Below are 22,065 nucleotides of genomic sequence, written 5' to 3'. Positions count from 1 at the left end.
TGAAAGTTTTCAAGTTGTAACTAATTTTCACAAGCTTTAAAGACCTCACTCCTTGTAATCCTGTGTCTATGTGTTTCTTCAGACACATTTATTAGGCGCATTTGGGAAAATCCTTGAAGAATTACATGACAGCTGTATGACATAGAAAAGATAAGAAGGCCTTGTCTGTGGCTCGAACAGCTAAGGCACGATGTTGTTACGCCAGGGACCCGGTTCGATTATGTTCCAAGATCAGAGAGAGAGAGAGAGAGAGAGAGAGAGAGAGAGAGAGAGAGAGAGAGAGAGAGAGAGAGAGAGATATACTGTAGACATAAAGTTGTGTGGGCTATAAATTCACTGGTCTCTTACTGGGCAGGGCTGGTCGCAGTGTGTCCCTTGCCATCCCGCAGTGCAGGTGCAGGAGCCGTCTGCGGGGTCACATGATGCTCCGTTGCCACAGCGACAGGTGCTGTTGCAGCCTGGACCCCACATGCCTGGCGAGCACGGTTTGGAGCAATCCACCCCGGTCCAGCCTGACCCAGAACACAGCAACACCAGAACTTGTTTAACCTTGGAGTAAATAACTTTACAAACTGAAATACAAACTATTTAAAAGGACATACCATACACACTCCAAAAAGGCAAATAGAATGGCTTAGGAATACATTTAAAATCATTTAAATTAGTAGTGTGGATAGTGCGGTGGTGGGGTACATAAGTGTGGTGGGGTTCAATAGTCTAACCACTCCTTCGGAAGGAACATAAACAGCATAGTAATGGCAAACCAACATTAGCTCTGAGCTACTAAAACCCAAGATACAGTAAAGACTTATAAGAGGAAACATGGACTGGTTAAGATTGAGAGTCAGAAAATAGGTTTCAAAGCTGCTATTGATTATGTGAAGAGCCAGTTACAGGTGCAACAGTTCCAACTGGCCTTCTTTCCTGTTGGTATTATCTTTTCTGCTGTGTGCTGGTTTTCTTTCTAGTTCTATTTGTTTTCGGCTAGCTTTGGGCAAAAACTCAGGCCAAACACTATGACACATGAGGACAAGTGTCAGTAAAATCTCAAGGGGGGAATAAGAATTCCTTAAGGAAAAAACAGCAATATAAAGAGAAGAATGTTCCCTACCCAAAGGGGAATAGCATTAAAATGTCAGACTTAAATAGGAAATATTTTAGTGCATGAGAGTGCTCTGTAGATATCGCTCCTTGTTTATGTCAGAGCCTTGAAAATAGGTTTTCAAAATGGTGAATCCATTTGGTACATTAGTCTGACTACAAAAGAGCTGGAGCCATACTGTGCAGCCTATTATAGGATTGGAATGAGGATGGTGCGGGACGTTTTACAAATCTTTCCAAACTGGCACTCCCTGAATATGCAGACAACAGACGCCGGCGGGCAGTCGGCTGTCGAAGAGAGAGAGAGAGAGAGAGCCTCACCCTCTTTGCAGTAGCAGGTGCCATCTATGGGGGAGCAGGCGATGGCGTTGGTGCATTTGCAGTCCGAGGAGCAGCCCTTCCCAAACATGCCACTCTCGCAGTACTTCTCACAGTGCTCCCCCTACAGGCCAAATATGACAAGACATGTTAAAATGAAGAAAGCCTACAACTTACACTAACTCAGTGTTTCTCAAAGTGGGGCGTAAGCCCCCCTGGGGGGGCGCGGAGGCATCACAGGGGGGGCGTGTGACATCTGATTTTGTTTTGTTTTTTCCCTCAAGGAAATGATTTCCTGTCTCGCTACATTTTAAGCATCATAATAATAACCATTACATTATTAATTGTCATATAGGAACACATCTGCATTCCACTGCAGTCCCTCTTTGTTTTATCTCACCAGCCACCTTTCCTTTGATTCTGCACAGCGCAGCGATCGTAAAATTAGTTTGCTGTTGCTTCGAGGGGGGGCTCGGAAGCATCCAGACCCTCCAAAGGGGGGAATGATGGGAAAAGTTTGAGAATCACTTTACTAACTGAAATGGTAGTCACTCTGAAAGAGCCTCCAAGCCAACCACAGCAACTGTCCTCAACTATTCAGCACTTTAGCAGCTGAATAAAACTCTATTTGCACGAAAAACAAAATGAATAGTTCTCGTGAATTTGTTTTTACTAATCAGGGCAAATGAAAGAACCCACATTCATTAAACAAACAAAATGTTATAAGCAATGACATGCATGTGAATACATCACTCAATAAAAAAAAGTTGTTTTCAGCTACGTCATCCACTAAATGACAGCATCCATAGTGACTTGCCAATTACTGACCGTGTAGCCAGGTGCACAGTGACATTGGCCAGTGACGGTGTCACACTCCCCGCCGTTGACACACAGGCAAGGTTCCAAGCAGCCGTTGCCGTAGTAACCGTGGGCACAGGTCTCGTTGCAGTAGAGTCCGGCCCAGCCAGGTTCACACGTGCACTCGCCTTTCAGTGGGTGACAGCTGGTACACACACACAGAGGAGAATGGTCAGGTGAGTATGCACACAGGCACACACAAACATGTACACACACACGCGCACACACACACACACACACACACACACACACACACACACACACACACACACACACACACACACACGCACAAACATGTACACAAACATGTACACACACACAAACATGTACACACACACACACACACACACACACACACACACACACACACACACACACACACACACACACACACACACACACACACACACACACACACACACACACACACACACACACACACACACACACACAAATAAAAGCAGCAATGGTCCGTGCAGCTGTAGGGGAAACATATTACTGGCTGACTTGGTACCATCTGTGCGATGACCACAGCAAGCCTTGGATGGACCAGCACAGACGTGTGTCATGGATACATTTGCCAAACAGATTTATGAGAGTCGTGATCATTGGTTGTTAATCTACTTATTTTTTGTCCCTCCCTACGGCAATGCTTTCACCAACGACACAGATTTTTGTTCTTACCAATGGTCAGTGTTCAACATGTGTGTGGAGTGAATAAATCAAAGAGAAAATGCGTTGTTTTCATCGTTGGTCATCCTTTAGTTTGGAAGATAACATTGATGAAACTCTCTTCTCCAAACTTAGTGGTGGTTTGGACCATGCCGTGTGGCAATGCATATTCAAATGTTACAAGGGTGCTGTGCAACACTGCACTAAGAAAACCCATACCATATACAGGCAAAGTTACCCAGGTTCGAATCTGTCTTGGCTTTTTGCGCAATCTCCATCTATCTTGCCCTCATCATTTTCTGTCAACACTTCACTTGCTTACAGGTAATTACATGAAGGCACTAACATCTTACAACCAAAATCCATACAAAACTTTGAAGTTACAGTGACAGTTGCGGCCTGAAACGCTGAAACCATTTTGGAAAAGTTGTTTTAAGGTTGAGAGAAAATGGCTTTGTGTTTTGTTAAGGATTTTATTCCTTCAGGCACACAAGCACATCAAAGATCCTGATGCTTTCTGAAGCCAGTGACTTTTTATTTTTCAGTTCTTATACATTTCAGCTGTCCGGCACATCTGTGTTAGACTTCATTGGCTGCATGAAGACCACAAAAAAATCTGACCACAAAATAATGGGATTTTGGGACACACAACAGGGGGTTCTTGCCTGGAATATGATTACACACATACACAATGTGACTAAACCAAACTGTTATTGGTTTTCTGAAGAACAAGTTCAACAAGTCCAACGCTCTCAACTGTTAACAGTTCCAACTGGCATTCTTGCTGTTGCTATTTTCCTTTTTGCTCTGTTCTGTTTTCTCCCCCTTTTATTTAGTTTTCCTTCTTTTTCTAATTGTTTTCAGACAGCTGTTGGCAAAAACTCTGGCCAAACACTATGACATATGAGGACAAGTGTCAGTAAAATCTCAAGGGGGAATTGGAATGAATCAAGAGTAAAATAGCAACATTAGGAGAAGAAGAATGTTCCCTACCCAAAGGGGAATAGCATTAAAATGCCAGACTTAAATAGGAAATACTCAAGTGCATTAGAGTGACATGTTCTGTGTAGATGCCGCTCCTTGTTGTTTATGTTAGTTTGTGTGGGAAATGTGACTTTTTTTTAAGGCAACAGGCACTGAGTATGTGAGTGAGTAAAAGATACAGGTCATCACCACCATAAATCAATATTATATTGTTACTATATAAATAAAACACAACATTATATGAATTAAATCCATCCATTTAAAAAGTATTCAGTAGTCACTGTCAGATGAAGGAAAAAAGAGGCAAGGGGACGTGAAGCAGAAGAAGAAGAAGAAGAAGAAGAAGAAGAAGAAGAAGAAGAAGAAGAAGAAGAAGAAGAAGAAGAAGAAGAAGAAGAAGAAGAAGAAGAAGAAGAAGAAGAAGAAGAAGAAGAAGAAGAAGAAGAAGAAGAAGAGTCATAGACAGACAGGAAGAGACAAGAGATAGACAGGAAGAAAGACAGACAGACAGACAGACAGAAACGGAGAGAGAGAGAGAGAGAGAGAGAGAGAGAGAGAGAGAGAGAGAGAGAGAGAGAGAGAGAGAGAGAGAATAATTGAAATTAGAGAGACAAGCTGTGTATGTTGCATGTGTACATGCAAGTGTGTGTATAGGCCTACTGTGTGTGTGTGTGTGTGTGTGTGTGTGTGTGTGTGTGTGTGTGTGTGTGTGTGTGTGTGTGTGTGTGTGTGTGTGTGTGTGTGTGTGTGTGTGTGTGTGTGTGTGTGTGTGTGTGTGTGTGTGTGTGTGTGTGTGTGTGTGCGTGCGTGTGCATGTGCATAACTATGCCTATTTGCATGCACACAACTGTGTGTGTGTATGTTTCTGTGTGTCCATGTGTGTTGTAGCGAAGGGGAGTAGAGTTGCCCTACTGAACTCAAACCCTGGCCTTCTGGGTACTAGCCTGAGGCTCTGACCGCTACACCAAAGAGCCATGCTCATTGGCGTGACAGTCAGAACACACCCACTACCCTAGTGATGGTCACTCCATCACACTGCTTTCCCCTTCGGGAAGCGCTTCATGCACCTGTGCGCTTCACGCACTCGTGTTGTCCCTCACACACCACCTCCCTATCCAGTGTTCCCCATCATCAATGCTTCACCCATCATTGGGGTCCCTCGTACCACGGTCACCAATCCTGGGGGTCCCTCACATGGAACTACGGCTCACACACAATGGGTATGCTTCCTCAGTACGCTTCCTCACGGTAACCATCCCACTTCTGACACCATTTGTGTCGAAGGGGAGGAGAGTTGCCCTGCCGGCTCTTTGGTATAGCCAGAGATTCTTTAAGTATAGAGATATGCCATTGTAAAAGGTTGCTATGGGCACCTAACATGACCAGGTTCCGGTCTGCCTAAAGGGGGTGTCATAATGCTCCTAGCATTGAATAGAACAGTCCTTAGGTCTGCCTAGGTCTGCCTAATAGAACCCGGAAACAATGGGCCAATGGAACCTCTCTCTCTCTACTCTCTTTGGTATAGCGGTCAGAGCCCCAGCTTAGTACCTGGAAGGCCGGGGTTGAAGTCCCGGTAGGTCAACTCTACTCCCCTTCGTGCCTGTGTGTGTAGCCTACCTGATGGTGTGTGGTGAGTGGCAGAGGCAGCGCTGTTCGCAGTGCATGCCAAAGCGTCCGTCCTGGCACATGCGCTCTCGGCAGTGGGGGCCTCTGAAGCCCGGCTCACACAGGCATCCCCCGTGAATGTTGTAGCAGCGCGCCCCGTTGGCACAGTCGCACACGCCCTTACACTCCTCACCGTAGCTGCCCACCGCACACTCCTCATTACACCTGGGTGACACACACATGTACACGTACGCACGCAATGCACACACACACACACGCACGCACACACGCATGCATGCACACACGCACAACAGAAAAACAGATATGAGGGCCAACTAATGGATTACTGATGGATGTACTGATGAACTACTTGAGAAGAAAAAAGAACTTCAAGCCTTGAAGACTTGCAATGACTTTATTCCTGTACAAGGACATTTGAGATGAATTAGTACAACCTTACAATTTCACCACAGCTCTCTGAATATATTATGCTATAAAGCCCTAAAATGAATTACATGTACATAGGCATTAATTACTAGGAACACTTATCCTACAATCACATTGTTTCCTTTGCTTGATTGCCAAAGGCATAAACGACCAAGACTGTGATAGTCGTATCAAAGCAAACTTTTGAGTGATGTCCATAGTCTTGACCACAGGGGTAAAACACTAATAATCTCATAACGGCAAAGTGTAGTGCATGTAATTACATCATATATTTCATTTATACTTCATCTACATACCACAATGACAATAATGACCATACTGTACTATAAAGCGGTTTTATAATACTTGGCCAAAGCAAAGAATTCTTCCAGGGAGGCAAAGGGCTGAACTGAGGCACAAGGCAGATGTTACATTACATTACATTACATTACATTGCACTTAGCTGACACTTTCATTTGTTCGCTTGCATGTTACTGCACTACACAGTTATTCCTCTGTATCTAATGAGTAAGTACATTGTACTGTAGTTAAAGCCCTGTTAAAATTACGTGTTTGAAACACTGTAAGTAAAAAGAACAAAAAGAAAGGCCTGTCACCTCTCCCCGGTGAAGCCAGCTGTGCACACGCACTGGCCACTCTCGGGGTCGCAGTGGCCACCGTTGTGGCACACACACTCATGGGCACAGTTGGCACCGTAGCGGCCCTCCTCACAGCGCTCCGTACACACCACCCCCTGCAGACGGAGGAGGAGGAGGAGGAGGAGGAGGAGGAGGAGGAGGAGGAGGAGGAGGAGGAAGAGGAGGAGGAGGAGGAAGATGATATGAGACAATATGGTGTATTTCATGTATTTTACTGACACAGCACAACAATATACTATAACACTATTATCTAATAGAGGATTAACAGATACAGCTCATCACCACCATAAATCAATATTATATTGTTAGTATATAATTAAAACATAACATTATATGAATTAAATCCATCCATTTTAAAAGTATTCAGTAGTCACTGTCAGATGAAGGAAAAAAGAGGCAAGGGGACGTGAAGCAGAAGAAGTAGAAGAAGTAGAAGAAGAAGAAGAAGAAGAAGAAGAAGAAGAAGAAGAAGAAGAAGAAGAAGAAGAAGAAGAAGAAGAAGAAGAAGAAGAAGAAGAGTCATAGACAGACAGGAAGAGACAAGAGATAGACAGGAAGAAAGACAGACAGACAGACAGACAGACAGACAGACAGACAGACAGACAGACAGACAGACAGACAGACAGACAGACAGAAACGGACACAGACAGACACAGACAAAAATGAGGCATTCTTTCTTTGGTTACGGTTATTTCTAAATGCGATGTGGATGATGTATTGGCTTTTGCTTGCGTACCGTCCAGCCTGGGGGGCAGATGCAGACTCCATTACCCTGGCAGAAGCCGCCGTTCTGACAGGGACACCTCCGAGGACAGCGCGCCTTAGGGCAAGCTTTTTCACAGCTGTGGAAAAATGTTTGAAAAACTCCTTATTGCATTATGTCTTAACTACTCCGCTTTAACGTAATAAAGAGTGTACCACTTTTGCACTCCATTACTGAGATGAGGTCACTCCTGTGATCTATCATTAAAGGTGGATTGCTGTAGTTCGTCTTGGCGAGAGACTGTTGTGTTGATATTTACTCCTGAAAGCAATAACGTTGGCTGAAGTAGCGCATTACTCAGTCTCCGACACTCTTTCAGTTTTCCGTTCACAAAGCCAGAGCAGAGCTGAACAAACACTCAGGTTTATTTTTAAGCGCAGATGGATGAATTATATTTCAACAGGTCTGCTTTGGATCTCCAAGTCAGATGTATTCAAGCTCAAACAGGTAAACTGGGTCACCATTCTTTTTCGTGTGTCAGTTTATGGCCGTAATTTTATAGACACAGACGTATGCAGTCAGACACACACAGACACAGACATAGACTTGAGCGTGTACACACACACACACACACACACACACACACACACACACACACACACACACACACACACACACACACACACACACACACACACACACACACACACACACACACACACACACACACACACACACACACACACACACACTACTACTACTACTACTAATACATGTACTACTACTACTACTACCACTACTACTATTACTACTACAAGTACAAGTACTATTACTACTACAAATACTACTGCTGCTGCTGCTACTACTACTACTACTACTACTGCTGTGGCTACTACTACTACTACTACTGCTGCTGCTGCTGCTACTGCTACTGGTGCTGCTACAACTACTCACAAAGTACCACTACTACAAGTACTATTGCTGCATCTACTACTGCTGCTGCTGCTACTACTACTGCTACTACTACTGCTGCTGCTGCTACTACTACTACTGCTGCTACTAATACTACTACTACTGCTACTACTACCATACCTGTCAACCATCCCTAATTTCCCGGGAAACTCCCTAATTTTGACTCATTTCCTGATTTCTTCCCGATTTGAATTTTTTCCCGGAAATATCCCGGATTTTTCACATTATCAAAAAACACTGTCGGTCCAGGACCAGTAGTCCTAGGCTATTTATAGGTTACCCACGGCCCTGTCCGACGAGCCACACCCCCTCTTGAAGAGAGAGACAGGGGGTCTTGCTTATCAAGCTACCTGCCAGAAGACGTTATGCCAGATACCACCAAGAATTGAAGTTCCTTAAAATACGAGCTGTCAACTTCGAGCTCCGTAGCGCTTGAGTTGTGCGCCCACTCTTTTCCTCAGAAACCGTCAGTTCATGCAACGCATAAAACAGCCTCGGAACAGCGAATCATGCGATTAACCTAATCACAACCTGTACCAGCACGACACTTTGCACGAACAGACAACTTGTGCGACAAAACCACAAGAAGAAATTCATTGCGCTCATTTCATTGTTTTGTTTTCATTGCATTGTTTCTCCACGCTGTAAAACGTGTGCTGAGGGATTTTAGACAGGATCTGTCTTTGCACGCGCGCTGTTATGAAAAGCAGAGTAGACACCGTCCGATCTGTCTCTGTCATCCCGTTGACTGTCAAAATTTGGCCTTTAGAAAATTTCCCGGATCTTGGCTTAAAATATGGGGATTTTCCCGGATTTTGGGAGCTCAAAGTTGACAGGTATGCTACTACTACTGCTGCTGCTGCTACTACTACTACTACTGCTGCTGCTACTACTACTACTGCTGCTACTATTACTGCTACTGCTACTACTACTGCTGCTACTACTACTGCTGCTACTATTACTGCTACTGCTACTACTGCTGCTGCTACTACTACTACTGCTGCTACTATTACTGCTACTGCTACTACTACTGCTGCTACTACTACTACTGCTACTGCTACTGGTGCTACTACTACTGGTGCTGCTACTGGTGCTGCTGCTACTACTGCTGCTGCTGCTGCTGCTGCTGCTACTACTACTACTACTACTGCTGCTGCTGCTGCTACTGCTACTGGTGCTACTACTACTGCTGCTGCTGCTACTACTACTGCTGCTGCTGATGCTACTGGTGCTGCTACTACTACTCACAAAGTGCCAGTGAAGCCTTCTTTGCACACGCATTCTCCGGTCTCTTTATCGCAAGTCCCTCCAGTGCCACACTTGCAGTCCTGCTTACAGCCCGGTCCGAATTTCTTGGCGGGACAGGGGTCCTCGCACCGTGGGCCGGTGTAGCCCGCGGGGCACTTGCAGGAGCCGCTGACGGGGTTGCAGAGGCCCCCGTTGGTGCACTTGCAGACCTTGCTGCAGCCGGGGCCCCAGTGCTGGTCATCACAAGCTGCGATGGCAAAAGAAATTGGCCAATGAAGGAACAAAACAAACAAACAAACAAACAAATGCATAAATATGTATAAATAAATAAACAATATAGCCAAGGAGAGGAATGTTCATTTTTCCAGTGCATTTCATACATGCTGTATGCAAAGGCAGTTCAATGAGGTGACACTTAACAAAAACAGAAAGATCATATCATGGAATACAAAGTCATTGCAAAATTCCAAAATTATGAAATACAAAATCATTGTCAAATTGAAATGACTCGCATATATTAAAGCACATATACACATGTAAAAAAATCATACAAAATACTTTGTATGAGCATCACATGTTTTTCCATGTCAGAAGATCTGAGAGATGACAAGAAGGGAGCCCCAGGAGTGAGCAGCCATTTGTGATACATCTTTGCCCTGGCTGATACATCTTCCCCATGGCCTCTGTCTTTCCCACAATCTGTCTGTCTCCTCTGTCTTTGTATAGCAGTCATGAATGTCTCACAAGTAGATCTGCATGGCTCACGTCCAACCCCCTACCATTCTGCAACCCCCCCAACCACACACACACATTCATACACGCCCACACACACATGTGAGTGCACGCGCACACACAGACACACACACACAGATGCACACACATGTATGCAAGCACACACAGATGCACACACACGCATGCACACTAACGCACACACAAACACATGCACATGTCCACACACACACACACACCCACGCCCGCTTCCTCACACAAACACTCACACACACACACACATACACACACACACACACACACACACACACACACACACACACACACACACACACACGCTTCCTCACACACATTCACTCACGACATCCAATCCTCTACTTGTCCGTCTGTCTGTCTGTCTGTCTGTCTGTCTGTCTGTCTGTCTGTCTGTCTGTCTGTGTGCTGTCTTCGGCTGGTGGGTATCGTGTTACCTGTGCTCTGGGAGGAGTGACAGGATGATTTGCATGGGGCTAAACAGACAGATGAGCTTCAAATCGGCAATTTTACAGCTGGAGCTCCACAGAGTAGTGTGTGTGTGTGTGTGTGTGTGTGTGTGTGTGTGTGTGTGTGTGTGTGTGTGTGTGTGTGTGTGTGTGTGTGTGTGTGTGTGTGTGTGTGTGTGTGTGTGTGTGTGTGTGTGTGTGTGTGTGTGTATGCGTGTGTGTGTGTGTGTGTGTGTGTGTGTGTGTGGGTGCGTGTGTGTGTGTGTGTGTGTGTTTGTGCGAATGTGTGCATGTGTGTGCGTGTGTGCGTGTGTGTGTGTGTGTGCATGTGTGTGTGCGTGCAAGCGTGTGTGCGCGTGTGTGTGTGTGTGTGTGTGTGTGCGTGCATGCGTGCGTGCCTGTGTGTGTTCATGTGTGTGTGCATGCATGCTTGTGTGAGTATGTGTGAGTGTGTATGGGTGTGTGTGAGCATGAGCGTTTCTGAAGGTCTGAAGAGGGGGGGGGGCTACTAGGGTGTGGAGGTACTATATGGAGGAGTGGAGTACTGTGGAGGTACTGTATGGAGGAGTGGAGTACTGTGGAGGTACTGTATGGAGGAGTGGAGTACTGTGGAGGTACTGTATGGAGGAGTGGAGTACTGTGGAGGTACTGTATGGAGGAGTGGAGTACTGTGGAGGTACTGTATGGGTTCCTGGATGCTGAAGGGATTTCAATCACCCCCTCGTCTAGACAGCTGATGATGATGGCAGGAGCATCAGGAGGATGTCTCATGTGAGTAGTCTTCATCGAGAGGATGTCTCTTGCTCTTGCCATGTGAATCGTCTTCTACAGGTTTGCATAAATAAGACAGCCTTCCACCGTCATCACCACCTGACATGTCTACATATCAGAGCCCAAATGAAAATGGGAGAGATGGAAGCCCTGTAAGCTTTGGCAATCACCTTCATTGGAAGGTATATAAGCCATCTGGTACAAGAATGTTGCCACTGTGCTGACATAGGAAGTGAGTCCGAGATCGTTTTGATTTTTATTATTTACTAACAGAGATTAATTTTGGCAACAGTCACCAGCCAAATTCTGGTAAGATTAAGTCTATAGATCACGTTTTTAAAAAAATGCCCGTGAATTCCTTTTGGGACTGTATAGAGGGGGTTTGGAAGTCTGCAGACACAATTTGTGAAACTTACAATGGTTTGAATGTTGAGAGGTTACTGTGTCTGCTCACTTGACTTAGCTCTGCCACCGAAGCCATGTAACTAAAAACTGTAGCCTGATATCTTGGTCTTGCTTACTCTGACAGCGAATCCCATCACTCACCCTGACTTGTTCACTAAGCCGAGTCGCTTTGAGTGTTTGTCGTTGTTTAGCTGACTGCGAAGACAAATGAGTTTGTTGAGTTTGGTTTGGGGCTATGGGAAGGTCAGCTCTGTTTACGTCCCTTTGATGCAGCACCAGACAAGATGCACTTCACCATGCCAAATCCTGTTTCTTCTTTTTGTGAAATTAATGTGTTATTGGAAAAAAGGTCATCGGGTTTTACAAGCCAATGCTCTACCCCGAATAAATAAACACCGTTCAACCCGCGCGTGCGTCACACAGACATACACAGAAAAACACACACACACACACAAAAGTTATGGAGCAGTCCGACGGAGCACGACGGTGTTTAAACAAAAAACTCCTCCGCGAGAGGAGCACTAAAAAAATAGCAAATACTGACGGAGCAGGAGAGGAGAGCCAAGCGTGAACCATGGAAGTCCAAACTCACATGTGGAGCTTTTAAGAGCTGAGCGGGAGTCGAGCAAAGAGAAAGCAGGTTCAGTTCAGTTTGGTTTGGTTCTGTCCAGTCCAAAACAACCCTGCGCACTGCGCTGACCCGAAAGCCATCTGTTTCCCAGAATAAAGCCTCGTGACTTTTTTTTCCAGGAGGAGGATGGGGTTTTGGTCTCCAAAGAAGGTCTAGCTTTTTGGGAAAAGGCAATAAGAAGAAGGGCCATGTGAGGTGATCTTTTTTTCCAGTTGAGAAGGAGATGGGGGGGTGGCTCGTCTCCAAAAAGATACAGATTTTTTGGGAAAAGGCAGCAAGTAAAGAGAAGACTTCTCATGGGGTTGGACAAGTGAGACTTGACAACCTGTCACCCAGCTCGAGGGCTGTCGACCAACTATACGGTCCGGGTATGTCACTCTGGGACAGGTCCCGCTGGTCCTCACAGTGACAGTTCCAGAGAAGCTGGAAAACATGTGTGTGTGTGTGTGTGTATGTGTGTGTGTGTGTGTGTGTGTGTGTGTGTGTGTGTGTGTGTGTGTGTGTGTGTGTGTGTGTGTGTGTGTGTGTGTGTGTGTGTGTGTGTGTGTGTGTGTGTGTGTGTGTGTGTGCGCGTGTGTGAGTGTGTGAGTGTGTGTGTGTGTACAGGCGTTGCACAGAACCAAGGCCAGTCACAGTCAGCCAACCAATACCAGCACCAGCACCGGGTCCAAAGACACTATATTCTCGGTGACGTGTCATCCTGTTATTCTTGGGGGCCTGACGTGACTGTGCGGGTGCTGAGGATAATCCGGGAAGATTGCGGAGCGCCATCCCACACTAGGAACGTTTAACTGGGATGGTGGGTGTGAAAACCCAGCACAGCACTCTTGTCACCCAGCCTTTACCCAAGACTGACAGACACACAGACGCACAGATGTGTACCTACGTACTGTACACACACATGTGTGCACGCGCGCACGCACGTGCACGCTCACACACACACACACACACACACACACACACACACACACACACACACACACACACACACACACACACACACACACACACACACACACACACACACACACACACACACACACACACACACACACACACACACACACACACACTGCATGCATGCATTTCTCAACACATCATCCTCAGACACTTCTCTCATCTGATGGCGCGTGTTTGTGTGAGGATGTGCTTTCCACCGGCCGTCTAACATGATGAGATAATGACGGGTCTGCAAATGCCAGGTTTCCACGGGAGTGTGCATTGAGCGGTGTGGAGAGCAGTGCTGCAGAGAGGAGAGAGCAGTGAGCAGTGAGCAGTGAGCAGTGCTCGGGGCATGTGGGAAAAATTCCTCTCCCCCGTCCCCTGTGCATTCTCTCCCGGGCTTGTGGTGGAGGCCTAAGACTCAAGCCTCTCTCTCTCTCTCTCTCTCTCTCTCTCTCTCTCTCTCTCTCTCTCTCTCTCTCTCTCTCTCTCTCTCTCTCTCTCTCTCTCTCTCTCTCTCTCTCTCTCTCTCTCTCTCTCTCTCTCTCTCTCTCCACCCCACTCCCCCTCTCCCCCACTCCCGCTATCTCCCACACATATCTATCCTCCGTCTCACTCACTCTCCTCCTCCACCACTCCTCTTCTCCATTTTCTTCTCCTCCACCTTCACCCTATCATCTTCCCCTCAGCACTAACATCTTTGTGGGGTGCTAAGAGGGAGCATATGCCGCGCTCAGTCCTCCACGGTTCTCCCACAAACCCCACGTCTCCCTCAAACCCCACCCCCTGCTGGTACCTCACACTCTCACAAACCTACGTACGGTAAGAGAAGTGTCAGCTTTTTCCACCACCAACACCAACAACCCTCCCACACAGTATGATCTACCGTTTTAATTCAGCACGCATTTGGGACACAATACACTCCGTTTGGGACCAAAAAACAATCTAGAAAGTGTTAGATTGACTCTCTAAGTGTTCAATTAACACTTCCTTTATTTTACTGTGCATCCCCAGTCAACAGTCCACCCCACACCCTCCAAAAGCCCACTTACCAAGCCCTCGCCCCCCCTCCTCCTCCTCACCACCCCGCTTTTCCAATTACACGGGCTCCAGGAAGGGTGATGAGAGCAGCCAACAATGCTGTTCCTGACCCAAGGCAAAAAAGAAATAGCTGGATGCTAGATATTTTCCTCTTCCTTTCTCCCTGCTCATTGCTACCCAATCGAATGGCCAGCTCAGGTTTGCTCTCGTCAAAATCTTTCCCAAACTATTTGCTAGGGTCTGTTTGTCTCATCCCACGGCTGGTTTCATTGTTTGTTTATTTGTGTTTAGAAAAGCGAAAAGAGAGTTTCCTTCTCTTCTCCAAATTTCCCAGAGCTGGGACATGGCAGTGAGTTAGCTACTGCTGTTTTGAGTTTATTGTGTTATAGCAAGCATTAACCATGCACCATCTGCTACTGATAAGGTAATATACTACATATTAGGCCCTGCCGTGGCCAAACGGTAGGGCACTCGTCTACCATGCGGCTGATCCTGGTTCAATTCCCGGCCCGGGTCCTTTGCCAGCCCTTCCCCGTCTCTCTCTCCCCACTCGCTTCCTGTCACCACCTTCACTGTCCTATCATAAATAAAGTCAAAAAGACCAAAAAAAAAAAAAATACATAATAATAAAAAAAAAAACCCTACATATTAAAGATGGCAAGAACATGGCCCTACCGAGGCCTAACAGTAGGGCATTGAGTTGCTACGCCGGCGACCCAGGTTCCATTCCGGCACGGGTCATTTGCCAATCCTTTCCCATCTCTCTCTCCACCACTTGTTTCCTGTTCCTCTTTCACTATCCTATCACATACAAATTAAAGGCATAAAAAGCCCTAAAAATATATTTTAAAAAAGATTGCAAGAACATGATGCATGATTATGTCCTCGTCTGCTTTGGATAAGGATTCTGCTAAATGTAATGTATGATGGTGGTGGAATATTCATCAAAACCAAAGACAATTTGTGAAAGGGAAAAACAAAAGTTAATGCTGAACACCTAAAAACTTCACACTGTAAGCTATTTGGTTGCATGGTTTGCATGTACACTTGCAGATGATAGTCCCTCTTGCTGTCATACATAGCTCAACATAAACTTGCTCTTTGTGATCAGCTTTGCTTTAACTCCCTGAGGTAAAAAAACTCCCTAATGTGATAAACCTTAAGTTGAGCAGCAGGACTTTCATTTGCAAGTTTAACCAACTTGAAATGTTATACGGTGTGTAATACACACCCTGTGGCTTTAAAGTTCAGCAGAGTCTACATGAGTAGGTGTTGAGCAGGAGGTCTGCCATGGAGGCCCTAAGACAGTAACATTGGGGTCGCTGCCACGCCGAATGGCTATAATAACATGAGCGGCTGTTGGGCAACACTCCACAGTCTCCTGTGGCCTGCATGAATAGAGCCTTTGTGACGGTGTGTGTGCGTGTGCGTGTGCGTGTGCGTGTGTGTGCGTGTGCGTGTGTGTGTGTGCGTGTGTGTGTGTGCGTGCGTGTGAGAGCATGCATGTGTCTGTATGTGTGCAGAGGCTGTCTGGCCAGAGAGAATTGGATGGAGTGCATGGGTAGGGAACGAGACAGTGGATTCTTGGACAGTCAGAGGGGAAGGGGAGAGGTGGAGGTAAAGGTAGAGGTAGAGCTTCTGCTTGCACAGGTGGGAGGAGATGGGTGTCTGATAGGGATGTAAATAAAATCGAAATGTATCGATGTATCGGAAGTATCGGCCGGCGATTTAATCGAATCGCATCCTATCGTGGGCCATTCTTAAGAATCGAAAAGAATCGAATCGCTGGCCCCTACAATGCCCTAGCTGCATCACACAATAGTAGTGGAAAAGTAATTGGAAAAAATCGAACCGAATCGCATCGTATCGTGGGGAATTCTTAAGTATCGAAAAAAATCGAATCCCTGATTTAAGAAATCGATATCGTATCGTCATGAAGGCTGTGATTTACACCCCTAGTGTCTGAAGGGAGGAATGGACTGAAAGACTGGGAGAGTCAGAGAGATTTGACGGGGAGATGGGTAAATGAGATAAGTGCATGGGTACTGTAGGTGGGAGGAGGTGGATGGTGGATGGGGAGGTGAGAGGACACATAGAGAATCACAATAAAGAATCTCTCTTCTCCTCTCCTTTCCTTGTTTCTCTACTGTCGTGCCATGTCTCATGTGTCTCTTTGTTTCAGTGCGTAGGGCAGTCACGCTGAACATTTCATGCTGCCCTAACAATGGTCAAAAACGTAGTGCTTGAACGATGGACACTGCATGCACTAAATCAGGAGGATGACAAGGCCCCCCACATACTGGTAGAGTCCAGCCAAGGCCCCCCTGACATGGGACGTGCCACACTATTTATTTCTGTGCACCCAGTTTCACAAGTTTGTGCATTCCTAAAAAGAACTACAGAAAGCATAATACATAGCCTACAAACATTGTAAAGAAGAAAATGATTCTGCTGGGATGTTAAGCCTATTTTTGGTTTATTTTGGCTACTTAAGTTATTCAATTCATGAAATTATTCATTTAATTTTGCTATATTTTTCCTGCCAACCTGACAGTGCAGAAGAAGCATGGCATTCAGTTCAGTAGAAGAGTTTGGTCAACAGTCTCTTAACTCTCAACTCTGTACGCAATGTTGCTGAGACACCAACCTTTTCATGTCAAGCTAGGTATTGTATGTGAGATCATTTCCATTTTGGGTTAAGGAAATGTAAATACAAGCATGAGCCGCTGGGCAATGTTAACAGTAGCCAACCAATATTTTGGCGAGCTAATGCTCAGCACTTCCAGTGACGGCACAGTGCATAGTGCTCAAACTTTTCCAAGACACTATGCATTAAAGACCTCAGTCCACTGTGTTCACTATGCACTAACCGTAAGTGCACTGACATAAGTGCACCATTTGAGACAGACATGGCATAGGTGTCTAGTGGTGGTGTAGTGGGGGGTGTAATGGGAGGAGTGTTACAGTAACTCACCGCTGGAGCAGTCGTCTCCACGCCAGCCTCCCTCGCACTGGCAACGATCCGGGGCGATGCAGCGGCCGTGCACACACTCCTTGGTGCAGCGAGCTGTCCAACACCAACACACACACGCACACACGTGCATGTACGTACATACGTGCGCGTGCACACACACACGCGCGCACACATGAGCACACATGAGCACACACACACACACACACACACACACACACACACACACACACACACACACACACACACACACACACACACACACACACACACACACACACACACACACACACACACGCACACAAGAGAGAGAGAGAGAGAGAGAGAGAGAGAGAGAGAGAGAGAGAGAGAGAGAGACGTTATTTATGACTTATTGAAAATGACATTTATGTGTAGGGCTGGGTAAACAAAACAAGCATTTATTGGAGTGTTGCAAGTAGAAGAGGGATGCATGCCATCTTCTGTCATGCTCCTTCAGAGAGAACAGAGGGTATTTCTCAAAACCTAGTGCGCACACTTCCAAGTGTATCAGCCTAATTAGTCATGCCTAGTGTTTGGATACTCTTTCGTGAACTCTACGAAGTATCCAATCACTGGGCGTGACTAATAAAGAGTATCCAATCACTGGGCGTGACTAATTAGGCTGATACACTTGGAAGTGCGCGCACTAGGTTTTGAGAAATGCCCACTCTCTGTGCTTGAGTCTACAGGAGAGAGCTGGAGGTCTAACTAACAAGTTGAAAATCACTTCAGCTGCGCTGCTGAAGTCTTCCAATTAAATTAAATCAAGGGATTCTTGGCTGTGTGGCCTGACATTCCCGCTCTCATTCCACCCATGCTAAGTGATGAACTTTGCCTGGAGAGAGAGAAATCAACGGTGCTCTGGGAATTGTGAAAGTTACCGATAATATGGACCTCCAAAATTCCAACCCACCTCAGCAGAGAAAAGAAAAGGGGGAAAAACAACGGGCGCAAGGAGAGCAAACTCAAGACAGTGAAAAAGAAGTTGAGAGAGGGAGAGAACAGTGGCAAAGAAAAGGAGAATGACTGAGAGAGGGGGAGAGAAAGAGAAGAATGAGAGAGAATAAGAAAGCTGTTGAAAGAGGGGGTGAGAGAGAGAGAGAGAGAGAGAGAGAGGGAGAGAGAGAGAGAGGGAGAGGGAGAGAGAGAGAGAGAGAGAGAGAGAGAGAGAGAGAGAGAGAGAGAGATGCTTCTATCGATACTCACGGACGCATTTGTCTCTGCTCTCGTAGAAACCTGGGCAGCATGTGTACCTTCGCCGGTAGTCTGTCTTCACTGCCTGCCTGTACGCGGTCTTGTAGGTTATCCTAAAGATGACACAACATGATGGGTTAACTACACATTGTCTTGTAGGTTATCTGGAAGATCATAATAGAATATGAGTTAGCTGTACGCTGTCTTGGGGGTGCTGTGACGCATCGCGTAGATCACCGTACCATAGGTACACAGGTTCGAGGCACGTCATTTCACAATCTCTCTCTATCTTCCTGTCTCGCTCTCCCCACTGCTCTCCTGTCACATCTTCGCTATCCTATCATAATAGAGGCACAAAAAACTGTACGCTGTCTTTTAGGTTATCCTAAAATAAATAGAACATGATGATTTAACTGTACACTGACTAGCAGGTTATCCTGAACATGATAATAAAACATGATGGGTTAACTGTATGCTGTTCAATTCTACAAAGGCAGAATGTGAAAAAAGTAGCTAACAGAAAAAAGAGAAGAAACTGAAAAAAAGACTTTTGATAATATCACCTTTCCCAATCAAATACTCTATGACGTAGGTCACTATTGGTGTATGAAGCATAATTCTTGACCCAATTCTTAACATTATGATTTCATCCGAACACTATTCTGCCCAACGAAAATTGAATTTCGAACACCTCTTTGTCGTGGGATTAAATTGCTTCTTTTTACCTTTTAAGCACATGAGAATGAGAATGCCTCTACCAACATGTTTGAATGGGCCGCATGACAACTTTAAATTGATTTTACTCACTTTCTGTGTTGCCATGGTTACTACATTTTGCCTTTTAAGGGCAACATTGTAAGCAACAGTTTTATTGGCAGTGGAAAACCATTGCACTGACATAAGACAGCACAGTCTGTAGCTAAACACCTTTTTTGGATGTGGGGTAACACTTCACAATAATGATACATTTCAAAGCTTTATGAATAATCTATTACCACTTACCAAAGAGTAAACTAATTACAAACAAACACTTGCAAATGTTTGTAAGTGATTAAGGAACACATTGTTAACACATCAGACACAACTGCACCAGCTCTAGACATTTGGCCTCTGAAGAGCAAAAGAGATTAAACTACATGATGCAGACGTGTCTGGCAAGAAAACTCACATCCAGAGGTGTTTAACGTAGAAGTAGAAGTACTTTTACAAATGTAATAATGACAACACTAGTAGTAGGATATTACAAAGTTGAAATCATGTAACATCATACCAATAGTTTTGTAATTACATCTGTAAGAGTACTTCTACTTAACAGTATACAACACGGCTCATATCAAACTCATCTAGCAGGAGTTGATTCTCACTCCACTGTGCAGCCATGGGCCGGTTTTATATGTGCACATATTTTCCGATATTACAGTTTTTCTCGATTGCTTACACACAATTTTCGGAATCAGTTCTCGAATTCTCAAAACTCTACACACAAATCTCCATACCTCACACACAGTGGGCAAAACTCCTCATTACCTCTGAAAAATGCACGTCTTGTCTCAAAACAATGTACTCTCTTCTAAAAAGGTCATTTTGTTCTCAAATGACACACACAAACAGTCATTTTACAGTATTTCTCAATTGGTTTTGTACATTTCTCGAATCTCTCTCGCAATTTGCAAAACATAATATTCATTCTCAAAACAGCTTTAACAAATGGCAAAACACGGTGGATAACCTGCAAAACCGAGTCTCTTGCTCAAAACCCTTATTTGTCTTTCAAAACCAAGTTTTTTGTGTCAATGAACGTATCAGCGCTAGCAGAATGGTTAGTCATGTGTCATAGTGTATGGACAAGGTAGTCAAATCAATTTCTCATGTTGTCAATTGAATATTACACTCTTGAGGATCTTTTCTGAAGCGAAATGCTGTTTAGATTGGATGGGAAATGTTGTAAATTCAGTTTTATATTACATTGATCAGATAAGATTGAGATAGTTTTATGCATTCAGTGACAAAGCTTTTTGAGTGATATGACAAAAGCAATTGATAATGTACGAAATCACTGAGAATTGTACACAGACATGGCATGGTGGACGAGAGCATTTGCTATATGCCGAAAACAATGAGAAACTGATTTGACCATGTGCACAGGTAACACCAGGAAGTCACAATTGAACAAAGACTTTTGAGAATCATTGTTCTGTTGTGAGAAATGTACAAAACCGATTGAGAAAAACTGTAATAAACTCTTATGTGAACCATTGAACACTAATATGCAAAGGTAAAACTCTATACTCAACTTGACGCACAGTAGAAACTTATTTTCTTCACTGTTCTACTTACTAAAGAGGGTATTTGTCTGTAGTAAAATACTGAAATATTGTTTTTAGACTCGGAGTACACAGATGTGTGGCAAGAAAATATATTTTACATATTTTTCTGACATTTAAAAAAATGCACTAATTTATTGTAAAATATTGGGTAACCAATATGGTGGTAATGAAAGAGTTAGCATTCTGGAAATAAACAGCTAAAAATCTCACACAGTGTACCTTTAATAATTTACAAACATTTATACATGTTTTGTTTGTTAAGACATTTCATTTCAAATGCCCTTTCCTCTGAACTCTCATATACAACATCTTGCGTAGCCGGCTGATTAATCAAATTGTTCAAATCTCACTGAAACCTGAGTGAGTCTAGCACGACATGGCATGAGGAACCTGTACCTTATTTTAGAAAAAAATGAAAGTCTGGATAAAGTAGACTTAAGAATTGAATCCGTTAAAACACGCCATTATACATTTGTTGTTACCAGAATGGCAATGACTGAGTCGTAGTACATTACTAAAGGCCCTCTGTTATGTCATAGTAGAGTAGTGCTATGGTAATTAACCTTTCAATCACTATTACAGCGTAGCCTGGCTCTCACGCAGACCCTTCGTGCATTTCCGCTCAACTTTCGGGTGAGAACCAGGTTAATTACAGCATGCCTCAGATGGTACACCGTGCATTACGGGGCTACGGATAAACTAAGCTACTTTGTAAAGAGCATACAAAGACCTGCTGTAGCCCCTTAATGCACGCCATACCTCCAGTGGCACGCTGTAATAGTCAAATAGTCAAAGGTAGTCAAAGGTAACTACTGTAGCACTACAATACTATGACACAACACAGGCCCTTTAGTAATGCACCACAACTTGGTCATTGCCATACTGGTAACAACAAATATATAAAGCCGTGTCTTAAGGGGTTAAATCACATGAGGTAAAGAGATTTCGTTTAAAAAACGTCTTCATTATCTCCCACTTGCTCACATAAGGCGCACAGCTTGGATA

At 44.7% G+C, this 22,065-nt stretch overlaps 1 protein-coding gene across 1 annotated transcript in view; it reads right to left on the bottom strand.

The window, feature by feature from the left end:
• pear1 (platelet endothelial aggregation receptor 1) overlaps window positions 1-22,065 on the bottom strand; it is a 52,100-nt gene that overhangs the window by 13,618 nt on the left and 16,417 nt on the right. The window contains exons 4-12 of the mRNA XM_063199327.1: window positions 18,746-18,846; window positions 17,522-17,614; window positions 9,547-9,793; window positions 7,360-7,465; window positions 6,582-6,718; window positions 5,551-5,763; window positions 2,248-2,422; window positions 1,423-1,543; window positions 349-512 (exon numbers count right to left, since the gene is read on the bottom strand). Coding sequence (XP_063055397.1) covers window positions 349-512; window positions 1,423-1,543; window positions 2,248-2,422; window positions 5,551-5,763; window positions 6,582-6,718; window positions 7,360-7,465; window positions 9,547-9,793; window positions 17,522-17,614; window positions 18,746-18,846 — 1,357 coding nt within the window. The remainder of the gene's footprint in view (window positions 1-348; window positions 513-1,422; window positions 1,544-2,247; window positions 2,423-5,550; window positions 5,764-6,581; window positions 6,719-7,359; window positions 7,466-9,546; window positions 9,794-17,521; window positions 17,615-18,745; window positions 18,847-22,065) is intronic.

The sequence above is a fragment of the Engraulis encrasicolus genome, chromosome 5, assembly GCF_034702125.1.
Source record: "Engraulis encrasicolus isolate BLACKSEA-1 chromosome 5, IST_EnEncr_1.0, whole genome shotgun sequence".
NCBI classification, from domain to species: Eukaryota; Metazoa; Chordata; class Actinopteri; order Clupeiformes; family Engraulidae; genus Engraulis; species Engraulis encrasicolus.
The sequence above is the reverse complement of the archived record's forward strand: the minus strand, read 5'-3'. Positions and strand labels throughout refer to the sequence as shown.